Here is a 14,484-nt window from a genome sequence, read left to right as displayed (position 1 = left end):
GATATTGTTAAAAGATCATCAATTCCTAATGGAATGGATGTAGTAGTGGCTTGCTGAAAACCCAGAGTCTTTACTTGATCCAGGATGTGTGATGTATATGCCATTCCGAAGTAATCTATTAATCTGCTAGTAAGTCGTTTCATGGCAATAATTATTGAAGGGGAGGGTATTTTTTTTAAAATACACAAAGATGGGACTAAACAGAACCCAATTTAGAGCTCAAGGACTTTTCTGCAAATTTAAGCAATAGTACTTCTTCAACCAACGAAAAGAATAGAAAAAACCCTGGCAATTGGGAGCTCTCTCATCTCAGGTCCAATCAAACCAGGATTTTAGGAACGGTGTCCAACCCTCAACTCTATTGAATCCAAACCATAAAAACCCCAAAAATTAAGTATCAAATTAAAATAAATTCCTGAAGTTGAGGTAGCGGTAATGGCAGATCACAGCTGGGTTTCAGAGTAAGTATCTCTAGGCATGAAGAGTTTCAGCAGCCAAGAACCACACCCAAGGTTTGAGAAAGAAAGAGAAAGGAACGAAATCGATTCAACCATATATGGTCTGCACCTATCACCTAGAACAGAAAAGAGGGAGCAATAACAGAATGGCAATAAGAAAAAAGGAAGATGGAAGAGGAAAGAATAACGATGGAGGGGAAAAGAAAGGGGAAGGGAAACAGGAGAGGCTCATCTGTGAAAAGAAAGCTCTAATTCGAACCAGGGGGAGAGGCCTGGATCATTTGGAATGAACTACTTAGAGAATACATGATTGCTTATAAGTTAGCAAATACTATTTCTATAAATAGGGTGGAATGGTGAAGTGGGATACATTATACTATAGTTGAGCCCAATTAATTGGTTCAATTCGAGTGTCTAGAATGTTACTTGGACTGAACTCTGTAACTGAAATTTTTAATTCTTGTGAAAACTGATAGGTTTCAAAAAGAAGACTACTGAAAAGTTATCCCCAAGAGATAGTGAAACTGGTAACTCAATATCGGACTGAAATAAACTAAAATAACAGCAGCAATAAGTATAAAATAAAAATAAAGAGTAAAAAGGAAAAAGATAAGAGTCAATGACAGGGAATGATATCAACTAAGCGGCCTACCGTGATGAATTTGACACAGCTGACCAACAACTATTATTGCTCCAACTAAGCAAAATACACATCTTAGTGACATAGTTGGCAGATCATGCATTCATGTGGTGTCAATTAAACAGACAAAATAAAACTATTTGAAGCTGAAACAAAAGCTTAAGCCAAATCAATTTTAAGACTGATTTAAATATCAGACTCCTATGTAATATATTGAACAGTATGAACTATGAAGTGTGTTTTCTGGCAACCACAACAATGGCCAGCTAATTTTCCCAGCAGCAAATGCTTCAAAATGGAGGGTTTATTTGTTCATTATGACCACAATACACCACAAGCCACAAGTGCTGACCCATCTCAACTGCATTTGCCCACAACTTATTGAAATCTTCTCCTAGCCATTATCAGCAGTTCCTTTAAGAAATAAAAACTTCTCTAACATTTTTAATTTTTTTTTCCAACACCATGGTATGTTGCAAATGAATCAAACACAAATTCAGGATGATGTGGACAAAATTTTAAGCGCCAAAAGAACTTCCACCTGGCAAATATGAGCTTATAGCATGCATTTGTAGGAAATGTGCACAAAAGTTAGAGCCCCACTTTTTCTGCCCCAAATGATTTCCTTTCCTTGCAGGATACCCACTTCCATAAGTATTTTATGGAGGAACACTTTGATGTCCACATCCCACACCAAGTGGAAACTCTATGGCAGTTAATAGAGTTATTTAATTGTTTATTGACCTCTTTGAGAATTTAAAACAAAAAATATTTCACCACAATAGAATATTGAATAAGCAAAATCGTAGGACTGAAGGAATTCAAGTTATAGGAAGGGGCGATGAATCGAACAAGAGCAGCACTCTCTGAGCAGCTTACCTGTCAACATATAACTCAAACCCTCCGTCGTGGATGTGTCTGCAGCTTCGGCTATCCGATCAAGATCTCTTTGCAATGAACGCGCCGTGCCCAATAACCCTACCTAGGAAGGCACAATTAAAAAAACAAAAACAAAACTGGATAAGAACCTGTTGTGCTCGAATTACTGGAAGATGCAAATACCAAGTGATTCAAAACCATAAATCTAAGGCCCTGGAAAGATTGAATGAAGTATCTACATCAAAACCACGCATAGATGAGAAGGTGAAAGTTTCCTAACAGTACCATGTCGACAGCATTAATGGACTTGCATTTTGTGCCAGTTTGTAGAAGCTAAAAGTCAATAATAATAATAAAGTTTAACCAAACAGACACAAAAATCATTATACCTGAAGCTTGAGAACACTTGTTTTCTGGGTAGCAGTAAAAACACCATTCTCTGACCGATCAGAAAGAAATCCCGATACCAAAATAAATGCAGCAAAACCAATCAAAATCATATTGAAACCCGAACCTACGCCGACTCCCACTCCAACCGCCGGTGCTGCATAAAATCCTCCACCGCCAAACGGCATAGGAGCGTAATACGGCAACGAGGTCGAAAAACTAGGGCTTGCCATCTGTGTCGAATAGCTACTCGACGAAGAAGACGAATGCGACGAGAACGCCCGCCCTCCCATCCTCCCTCCTGAAGCCGCTAAAGCTGAATTTGGGTCGTACGTCAACAGTAACCCTAACAAGATTGCAGCTATTGCTGGTTTCTGTAATGCTCTAATGGCCTTTAAGACGGCCTCTACCAATCCTTCAAGTGGGTTCCAATTCTTCTCTCCATTCACCGGCGCTGTTGTCCATTTCTTCGAGTACAACGCGCATTTAACGCTTAATTTTGAAGCTTTGATGAAGCGTGCATTGTTCGTTGTCAATCGAAAATGTACCTGCGCTGGGAAATTCTGTAGCAGAGGATTCCATTTCAAAGACGAAGGCTTCGACTCCCCCTGGACGAATGACATCGCTTCAAGGAGAGAAGCCGTAGCCATTGATTCGGTTCCTCGGCTCTGCTGCTTGATTTCACACTATTATGCGCTTATTTTCTTCAAGTTGTGTTTCAGTTAATTAGATAATTTTTCTGGAGACTTCTTGACCTGTAAGAATATTAAGCTTCAGACGATCAAAATCAATTTCTGGCCCGGCAACTTCGCCAGTGGCCAATTTATCTCCCGACAACTATTATTAGAACTTTTTTTTTTTTTTTTTTTGGTAGAAATTATTAGGACATTAGGTGAAGAGAAAAGGTTCTCTGAGCCCTCTACGCCGATTCCTCAGGGAAACTCTTCCCCAGCCTCAGGTGAATTATTATTGGGAATCGGTGAGTTGTCCTTTTACAAAGGAATCATAGAGATAGATTCATAAGAGCGCTGAGGTCGACGTAGGTTAGGGGTTGGGGCTTAATCGGGTTTGATTATTTGAAAATCTTACACCGTGAATAATTGTTTAAATAAACGAGCCTAGTTTTGGGGGCATGGTACAATTTATGATCAGGTTTTAATCAGGTCTTAACAGGATTATTAATATATTTAAATATAAATAGGCTTTTAACGTGTCTATCTTAAAAAAAAATTCTTTAGTGGATTGAAAGCCCATAAATATGTGACGCAAAACTTTAATAAAAAAGATAAATGATATAAGATTATGATTGTTCTTACACAAAAAGGTTATAACGGTTACAACTTACAAAACAAAACTTAATTAAATCAAATCCTATTACAAAGCAACAGGTAAGAAAGTTTAATTAGTTTCTTACGAGCAGTGACAAAGTAGGAATTTTATGTAGTATTAAAGGGGGTGGGACTACAACGAGTCGGTTCAAGCCGGATGTATAAACGTGCTAGTTCGGTCGAGCACCCGATGGGCTAGCTACCTGCACCGTTAACGCCCGTTTAATAAACATGTCGGGCTTATTAATTGAGTCAGTCCAAGTTGAGCCGTAAACGTGTCAGACTCAATCGGGCCTACTAGTGTGGGTTCATAATTGACACCCCTAACATAGGTTATGCTCCTAAATATAAATTTTTTGTTGCTATAATGAATTGAGCTTGTAATACAACGATTAAGTTGCACTATTGCAATATATTGGTCACAGGTTTAAAACTTGAAAATAGACTATTCTACAAAGCAAGAGGTAAAACTATATATTTATCCCTCCCATGCCCCATAATAGCGGAGGCCTCGTGCATTGGATTATTCCTTTTTTTTTTTTTCCTATTATTAGGAATGGCTATATAAGTAGAGATCTTGGGAGTAATCTTAAAGTGGCTTGAAGGCATTGGACCACAAATAGGGATTTCTACATATAATGTTATTACCTTGTCCATGAATCTCTGCCCAAGTTAACTTCCTCTCATGTTAAGGTTGTCTTTCCAAAAGCAAACCAAAAAGAAAGTACTAATTTGTTAATGGAAAGAGGATTATAAGTGATATGAAGAAGGAAATTGTAGTTGATATACTATGTTTGGTATAAATTGATTGGTCTTTGTCTAAAGGGGTTATCATTAGACATCCTTATATGAAATATTCAAGTTTAGCTTTCAATCGACCTAGCTCATGTGATCAACCTTTAGGATAATGGTTACTTTATTTTCTTGGTAATCTAGGATAATGGTCACAAGATTCAACAGGGCTTGGGTGCTCACAAAAATAACTTGGACATTCTTTATGACTTTTGTGCTTCGACTGAAAGAACTATAGATTATTTTTCCCACTGACCTGATGGAGAAGCCATTATTGCCTTCTCTCTTTCTTTCATCGTTTTATGTACCACTGTTATATTTGCAGTGGATGACATCAGTAGTCATTATTCACAGCTTGGTAATTAGTAACATGGTTCAGCGACTTCAGTCTTCTATAGGATTCATGCTAGGGGTTCTTGACAATTTTAGGTTGCGTTTGTTTTGCATTATTGGAATGCATTATTCCGGACTAAGAACACATTATGGAATGAAAAAATAGTTGTTTGGTATACATTCACGTTTTAAAATCTTGGAACACATCCAAGAAAGAGGCCCATCATGGAACTAGGCTTTTAGCCCATTCCATGTTCTTGTTCTATAGTCCGAATGCCCGATCTTTTTTGCAAAATATCAACACCACCAATCGTGTGCACTTCTCTCTTTCTCCCTTCCTTCCGTCGATGGGCTATTGAAGACGATTTGATCTGTGTAGAGGATTGCTTAGGCAAAGATCGAGGCAATGGTGGAGTTTGCAGCCGACGACACCTGAGCTCATTGAACAGTGAACGGAATTTCTATTATATCATTTATGAACAAGATATTACATATATAAAGACATAACAGAATTAGGTATAGATACAATTAGATGATCCACTAGGAACAACTATGTAACAGCATGTGAACTAGACACTGCTGGGGCGACACACTGTATCATTACTCTATCAAGCCCCTTCAAGCCCAACGGAGGTGAACCGACGGTGAGCTTGGAACGAAGAGTAGCAAACCGTTGTCGCGACAATCCTTTGGTCAATATGTCAGCAGTCTGATCGATAGTGGAGACCTAACGCACAACTAATTGATTGGTGGCTACCAGAACACGCACAAATTTGAAGTCCACTTCAATATGTTTTGTACGCGTATAAAACACCGGATTCACAGTGAAGTACGTGGCACTTATGTTATCACACCAAATGACCGGAGGATGTGGTAAAGAAATACCTAGTTCCTGTAGCAGAGAGCGCAACCATATAATCTCAGTGGTAGCAGAGGCCACGGCACGGTACTCGACCTCAATGGAGGATCTGGACACCGTGCGTTGCTTACGAGAGCACCATGAAACAATATGAGAGCCCAGAAAAATAGCATAGCCAGTGGTTGACTTACGATCTATCGGACAGCCTGCCTAATCAGCGTTGGTGTATGCTGTGAGAGAGAAAGTGCTTGAAGGAGAGAAATGAAGACCATCAGAAATAGAATGTTTCAGATATATGAGGATGCGTTTTACCGCAAGCTAATGAGCATCAGTAGGACGACGCATAAATTACGCAACCCGATTCACAGCGAAACTCAAATCTGGTCTGGTAATAAGTAAATACTGAAGAGCATCTACCACTCGACGGTATTCGACGCTATCAGAGAGTGGCACCCTAGACGTAAGAGACAGGGAATAACTACCAGCAATTGGTGAAGCAATTGGCTTCGCCCCTGTCATGTTTGTGGTGTGCAATAAATCAGTCACGTATTTACGCTGACTGAGAAAAAGTCCAGTAGATGATCGGGTCACCTCAACACCAAGAAAAAAATGCTAGTCACCCAAATCTTTAAGGGCAAAAGTCACAGCTAGTGCAAACACGAAAGCAATTAGTGTAGAAGAGATGTTTTATGTCAACAACTGATCATCGACATATACTAAAAAGAACATCACAACACCATTGACCCGATAGATGAATAATGAGTTGTCAGTCTGTGAAGCAACGAAGCCATATGATAAAAGGAAATTGCTCAAACGAGTGAACCAAGCTCTTGGTGCCTGTTTCAGGCCATATAAAGATTTATAAAGAAGACATACATGATCCTTATGAGAAGAATCAACAAAGCCAGGTGGTTGCTCCATAAAAACTGTTTCGGTGAGATCACCATGTAAGAAGGTGTTCTGAATGTCAAATTGCTTCAGTGGCCAATTAGATGTCACAGCAATTGAAAGAATGACACAAACAGTAGCTGGCTTGACTACGGGACTAAACGTCTCAGTAAAGTCAAGGCCAGGGCGCTGATGGAAACCTTTCGCGACCAGCCGAGCCTTGTGCCGTTCAACAGTACCATCAGCATTATGCTTAAGCCGAAATACTCACTTACATCCAATTGTATTATGACCACGAGTGGGAAGAATCAATACCCATGGGTTGTTGCGAAGAAGAGCAGCAAACTCGTCCTGCATAGCTCGGCGCTAAGGGGCAGATTTCATGGCTTGACTATAACAAGTGGGTTCAACATCCTCAGATATAGGATATTTGGTGGCACAAAGTGTTAGGCACTGTGGACAACGAAGAGAACCAGTCCATGGTCTAGTAACCATGGGATGCACATAAGTGGTTGGCTGGGTAGTATCATGAGGGATAGGTAAAGTGGCCTGATCAGATGGAATAGGCATATTAGATCGAGCCAAAGGACATGGACCGAGAATAGAAGGAGATTCTCTGGAAATAGGCATAACGGGCTAAGATATTTGAATAGGCATAATGGGCTGAGATGTTTGAATAGGCATAATGGGCTGAGATGTAGGAATAGGCATAATGGGTTGAGGTGTATAAATAGGTATAGTGGGCTGATCCATGGGAGAGGCAAAAGGGCATGGGCTAGCAGAATAGGGAAAATAATTGGGGGAGAAGTTGTAAACAATGGTTCAATATCAACGGTAGTAGAACCAGTCCAAGAGGAAAGAAAAGAAGAGAAAGGAAACACAACCTCATCGAATGTAACATGACGCAACACATAGAGCCGATTAGTTGTAGGATCCAGACACATACCCTTTACGAGATAAAGAATATCCAAGAAAAACACAAGGTTTAGAGCGGGGCTCTAATTTGTTATGAGCATAAGGACGCAGCCAAGGATAACAAAGGTAGCCAAACGTCCGAAGAAACAGATAATTAGGATTTTCAGAGAATAGTCGCTGAAGAGGACATTGAGAGACAATAATGGGAGAGGGAAGACGATTTATTAGGCACACTGTTGTTTGGAAAGCATGAGACCAATATTGGGGAGAAAAATGAGCATGAAATAAAAATGCCAGACCTGACTCGACAACATGGCGATGCTTGCGCTCAGCCGCACCATTTTGTTCCTGGGTATGAGGATAAGAGAAGAGGCGAAAAATTCCATTGGTTCCAAGGAAATAATCCAATTTATCAAATTCACCTCCTCCATCAATTTGAATACATTTGATGGGGAGGAAAAACATGTTTCAAGCAAACCTTTGAAATGAATAAAGATTTGAAAGACATCAGATTTGCGAGTCATAGGATAAAACCAACAGTATTTACTGAAATCATCAACAAAAATTATATAGTAACGAAAGTCATCAACTGAAACTACAGGAGTAGGGCCCCAAACATCACAATGTAAGAGCTCCAATGGAGTAGAACTAATTGAAGAAGAAACAGAGAAGGGCAATCTGTGGCTTTTAGAGCATTGACACGCATCACAGAGATGATGAGTTAATGTTGATGTAGGTAAGTGGAACCGAGAAACTATCTGGCGAACAGTCCAAAATGAAGGGTGGCCTAGTCTGCAGTGCCAATCAATAAACGAAGCACGAACTGCAGAAAGAGCACTCGAGGAGAAATTAGCATAGATGGGCATTTGGTACAGCCCATGCGCACTCGGACCTTGATAAATTGTCTTCTTCGTCTGCAGATCCTTGATAAGGAAATAAGAAGAATAAAATTCAACAAACACATTATTGTCTTTAGTAAATTGATAAACTAATAACAAGTTGCGCTAAATTTGTGGTACATGAAAAACTTGAGACAAACAAAATTTAGAAGAAGTAGAAAGCAAGACAGAGGAACCAGCACTAGCAATAGGCAAACCTTGGCCATTGCCTACAATTATCTGGTCTGAACCATGGTAGGGAGAACTTATGGCAAAGTTTCTGATGTCTGTAGTAAGATGATGGTTAGATCCAGTGTCAAAGAGCCAAAAAGAAGAAGAAAATGTGCAATTTATACAAAGAAAGGCCTGATTGAATCTCTATGGGCAGTGAGATGCATGATGACCATCCTTATTGCATATTTGACAAGGCATGCATGAATGAAGAAAGGGAGCAGAACTTGGTGGAGTAACGCCGCGATTAGGAGAGCGGCCACAGTGGGAAGAACTCTGCAAGGAGGAATTGTGTGAAAAAAAATTATAGTCTTGGGATTGTGAACGAGATGTTGAACCTCGGTGAGATTGATTGTAATCTTAGAGTTGGGAGTAATGAGGCGACCGTCGATTTCCCTTGTAGTGGGACAGGTAATTGGTATAATGTCGGTTGTTCTGTGATGAGGAGCGTCAATCAGTCGGATAAGCCATATGAGTGGTAGAAATTCCTCTGGAAACATCATCTGTAGAATTAAGAAAACCTTATTGGCTGAGCAGACCGGTGAGTTCAACGAAGGTGACAGGAGTTGCGCGCAGGCGGATGGAGGTTGAAAAGTCTCGATACTCCAAGCCAAGGCCTCGAAGTACCGCAATAACTAGATCTTCATCGCCGATTGGTTGATCAATGGCTGCCAGGGTGTTGACGATCGTTAGAACAGAGAGAATATAGTCAGAAATGGAATCGAAGTTGTGTTGAAGACGAAACAGCCGATCTTTAAGATCCATCACTCTAGTTTTTTATGAAGGAGTAAAGATTCGTGTAAGAACCAAGCTTCGAACGAGGTCGCAACACTCACAATATGAGACAAAATCGATTCAGACAAAGACAGGATGATCCAGTTTAGAATAAGCTGATATTGACGATCTCAAAGAGTGTAAGGATCCGTGGAAGCAAAGGAAGACGAAGGAGGTGCAGACGGATGCGGAAACGAACCGTCAACATATCTGAGCAAATTGTAACCCCTGAGAAGAGGAATAAATTGCGCTCGCCACAACAGATCATTTGTGGTCGTCAATTTGAGAGAGAGTTGCGGAGAAACATTTGTCGAGATCAAAGGAGCAGCAAAGTCCATGCTTGTCGCCGAGGATGACGACACAATGAAAATTTGTAGAGGCAAAGAAGAAGTTCAAGAAGTGAAAAAGAGGATCAAGAAACGAAAAAGACTTTATGGAGCATTTAATGCTCTGATACCATGAACGGATTTTTCTATTATATCATTTATGAACAAAAGATATTACATATATATAGACAGAATAGAACCAGGTATAAATACAATTAGATGATCCACTAAGAACAACAATGTAACAACATATGAACTATACACTGTTGGGGCGACACACTGTATCATTACTCTATCAAACAAGTCCTTGAGAAGGACAAATCCGACGCTCGGTTGCCCACCATGGGTGGCCAGACTGCTCTTAACCTTGCCGTTGTGTTGGCTGATAGTGGAGCTCTCAAAAGATAGGGTGTGGAATTGATATGAGTAAAATTCAATGCGATTAAGAAATCAGAGGACAGGGATTTGTTTAAGACTTTAAGCAATCGATAAAGAACATTAAAATAAAAACGCCTCCTTATGGAATAGGTAACACTCTGGATGAGCGTTTTGAGATTGTGAATTATATCGGTGAGTTTCCTTTGATCATTCGGCCTACATTCATGTTGGGTGGCACTTGAGGTGGAATTTCCTACACCAAGGAGGAGTTTGAATCAATAAGGGATTGCTGCCAGTTTGACATCTCTAGTTTTGCCAGAATTTACTTTCTATGGGCATGAGAGGTTCCAATGGTAAGGGAATTAATAGGCATGATTTGAGGTATTGGTTGTCGTTCAGGAGTTAACAGAAGACCTGGCGTTGCGAGTTGAGGCAAGCTTGTTTAGAAATTGGATTTGGACAAAACCATGACAATCGCAACACCAAATTGTGTTACTGCTTGCAACGCATTGGCAAAAATTGGATGATATACTTTCAAACATATTTTGCCCATGAATTGTTCGATGAGATGGATGAGCATTCTATCACCAATAATGCATTTTAACTAAGCATGTATCAAAATAATGTTCTCATTCTATGTGAATAATGCATTATCTATTGTGAGAATAAGAACACGCATTCTCATGATATGAATGCATACCAAACACAGGCTTAATAGGAGTGCAAGTTTGGCCTGGCGAACCCGAGCCTACCCTGAGGCCAACAGAGTTTCTACTGGGTTTTTCAGCCCGCAGGTTGAGCTAGTGCTTCTATGCTCGGGGTTTGAGCCTACCTCAATTCTATTTATACATACAAGTGGTGAACTAACAATTTGTAATATTCTTTTCATTGTTTTTCAATTTTTTTGGTTAAATGTAGGGTTAATAGGTTTTCAAAAAGTTATTTTATCTAGTATTTATGTGAAGTAGCATGATTTACCCTCATTGACAAAAAAAATATATATATGTGAGAAAGAACGCGATAGCGTGTAGTTGCGCAAATACACAATGGGTGGAAGAAGACTACATTGCCCCACGCTGAAGATGCTCAAATGCGTCCGCCTTAGCCATAGGCATTGATGTGCATGTGCGCTATAAGGTATTGTACCCTCGCCCAAAAAAGAAAACAAATATGTATATATATGTTATACTAAACGAGTAAAAAGTAAGGTTGCGACTTTTATTTTCATTAACCTTGGTTACAAAAAGATTATCCTTTATATATCATATACAATTATACATAATTATATCATTTATATGGTTAAAAACATGGGTAGCCAAAGTCAACCCGACCCTGCCTATCCTAAGATAGAAAATAAAATAAAATAAAATAAAATAATAATAATAATAACTGCCAAGGTCAATAGGGTTAGATTGGATTAGGTCTGGGCCTGTTTACTTTCTCACACCCCAACACCCCCCGCAAAAAAAATAAATATAATATGTACATTTTGTACGAGGGAATGAGGAAATTTAGAGCTAATCCATACTAAATACTAGACAGCAAAAAGAATGTGGTATTGACTGACTTTTTTAGCTTGATATGTTAGTAGTCACTAGTTCATAAAGGTTTTCAATATAGATATTTTGTTAATTGTTATTAGGCAAACCGTTGGTGCTTCCAAATACTGCATGTGTCAGAAATATGATTTTTATAGACTTAGCTTATATGCTTTTATGTTGGTTTCATTCTTGGAAAGTCAATGAAAAAAAAAAAAAAACATATTGATAAGACAAAAATTATGATGAGACAATGATTGATTTATTTATGTATTTATCTTTTTCTTCAATTTTTTTTTTTCACATTTTTCCTATATGTGAATTTTTTTTTTTTTTTCATGTAAATATCAATGGGCCCATACCAGTGCTAGAGATGCTGCCGATGCAAGGTAGTGAGGTGCATGGGAGTATGGGACCCGGTAAAACCATGCATGTACAAAAATGATCAATGGTTGTTTGTTGGTCTAAAATCATGGAGAAAGTGCTATGAACTCATAATAATGCATCCTTAACTTAAATGGGATGACATCAAATAGGAAATATTGGAAATCAATTGTTCATTAAAAGGAATCCTCTAGGATCCATTATTTTTTTAGACTTAACTTATATGCTCTTACGTAGGTTTCATTCTTGGGGAGTCAATGAAACAAAATATATATATATATATATATATTGATAAGACAAAAATTATGATGAGGCAATGATTGATTGATTTATGTGATTATCTTTTTCTTCAATTTATCTTTTTTTTTTTCACATTTTTCCTATATGTGATTTTTTTTTTTTTTTTTTCATGTAAATACCAATGGGCCCATACCAATGGTAGAGATGCTGCCAATGCAAGGTAGTGAGGTGCATGGGAGTATGGGACCCGGTAAAACCATGCATGTACAAAAATGATCAGTGGTTGTTTGTTGGTCTAAAATCATGGATAAAGTGCTGTGAACTCATAATAATTCATCCTTGACTTAAATGGGATGACATCAAATAGGAAAGATTGAAAATTCAATTATTCCACATCAATTGTTTCTTAAAAAGATCCTCTAGGTAATGTAAGAAGGTATATGTCATCCTTGTATGAGCCCGAGAGGGGAGAAATCAACATTCAATGGATATGGTAATAGATTCAAAGTTTTTTAGGTAATGGATAGATATGAGTTTACATCATTAATAAACACACATTAAAATAACCTTCTTTTTCTTCTTTACATATACTATTGAAGTTGTTGTGACTGAATTTCGGTTGTCAGTTTCAGGAGACTTCCAAAAAAGAGGGCTAGGGGGAGTGCTTTGACCAAGAGGTTCCAATATTTAAATCTATTTTCAGACAATACTAATTATTGGAATAGCGGAGAGAGAGAGGGAGAGAGATTGACTTATTTTCTTTTGTTTTATGTTTTCCCCCTCTTTTATAAGGTATATATAATAAAACCCTAATCCCGATAAGGTTGTGAAGTGCCTTGTTTGCCCTTGTGGGTCATGTGGAGAGTCTTTTGCTTTTATGTTACTCCTTTGAATGTCATGTGTCTTGTGCTTATTGACAAGATGATTTTGGTATATCATATGTAAATGTTAATATTACAAACAACAAAAAGATCCCAAGGTCAATTTGACCCTCCCTCCTAGAACCAATAAATCATGCTATTGCAGTCATTCCATATTTCTACTTCTATACATCATTGGTTTTGAAATACCATAATTAACATCACAAGGAAACTAAGGCTTGTTTGATAATGTTTTTGCTGTTTCTGTTTCAAGAAACGACAGAAACATAAATTTTCGTTTATAGAAACAAAAACGGAATTGAAGGTGTTTGCTAAGTCATGTTTATGAAAGTTGATAGTAACCACCTGGGCATTTTCTTAAATCATAAATAGGTAGAAATTTCAATTTATATTTCTGAAAACAAGTGAAATGAAATAGTTTTATCAAATGCTTTTTGTTCCATATAGACACGGTAGAAACGTGTTTATTGAAATGTTATCAAACGGGCCCTAGGATTATGAAACAACAGCGACACCCATTCGGGATCTCCGTTGGATCTATCATCCCATTAGATACTAGTTTACATCAACATGTTTGATTACTCTATTAGCGGTAATTTGAGGCTTTGTTGTTGTGTCAACCAGCCCATGAATGTCACTAGCAATCACTTCCCCGACTGAAGTCAAAATGTAGTCCTACATGCTAGTATCCCACTATCCCATAATATTATAATATCAATAGAAATTAGAGTTCAAATTGTCTGCAACAGTGAACATTCAACCGTTGGATGCTCACTGCACCTCATTGTCTCAACACAGACGACTTTGACACTAGAGATTAAGGCTACGTTTGGATGCCAAAAAAATAAATAACAAATTATATAATGAGATAAAATTCCGCTAACATAATTATTATTTTTCCTTACAATCGAACATAACCTAAATTACGTATCGAACGTAACAGACTAAACAGTGGTTAACGGTGCAAGTGCCGTAAACCAAATCGCAACAAAGATGGGTCCCACCCCAATGTAAATCAAATCGTGTTTCATCACTCGAACTAGTCCGGAGTCTCCGGACTCCGGAAGTGAGGGACTTTAATTAAGAGGGTTTGGTTACCGAACTTTGACTAATAGGATAAGAATTTGGGGGCATTTTTGTAAAATCATATCAAAATATTTGTCCATCAGATTCCTATCTAACGATATGTAATCTATTTACAAACTTCCCAGCTCCTACAGTCTTTTCAAATCAAAATCCGTAACAAATTATTAATGCGCCAAGATTTGGAGGGAAAAAGCAAATAGGAAAAAACCTCTAAAATTTTCAATCCCGCCGGTTTAAAAAGTGAAACGACGACAAAAAAAACGTAATAAACTTCAGCATAGTATACGTA

The 14,484-nt window shown here is 38.3% G+C and overlaps 1 protein-coding gene across 1 annotated transcript in view; it reads right to left on the bottom strand.

Moving 5' to 3' along the window:
* The window catches only part of LOC122062960, an 11,030-nt gene extending 7,866 nt beyond the window's left edge, over positions 1 to 3,164 (bottom strand). Inside the window, exons 1-2 of the mRNA XM_042626627.1 lie at positions 2,367 to 3,164; positions 1,978 to 2,080 (exon numbers count right to left, since the gene is read on the bottom strand). Of these exons, the coding sequence (XP_042482561.1) occupies positions 1,978 to 2,080; positions 2,367 to 3,014 (751 nt within the window). The 5' untranslated portion in view covers positions 3,015 to 3,164. The remainder of the gene's footprint in view (positions 1 to 1,977; positions 2,081 to 2,366) is intronic.
* Between the last annotated feature and the right edge of the window lie 11,320 nt (positions 3,165 to 14,484).

This window comes from Macadamia integrifolia, unplaced genomic scaffold, assembly GCF_013358625.1.
Source record: "Macadamia integrifolia cultivar HAES 741 unplaced genomic scaffold, SCU_Mint_v3 scaffold115, whole genome shotgun sequence".
Classification (NCBI taxonomy): Eukaryota; Viridiplantae; Streptophyta; class Magnoliopsida; order Proteales; family Proteaceae; genus Macadamia; species Macadamia integrifolia.
This window is presented reverse-complemented; position numbering and strand designations above follow the sequence as displayed.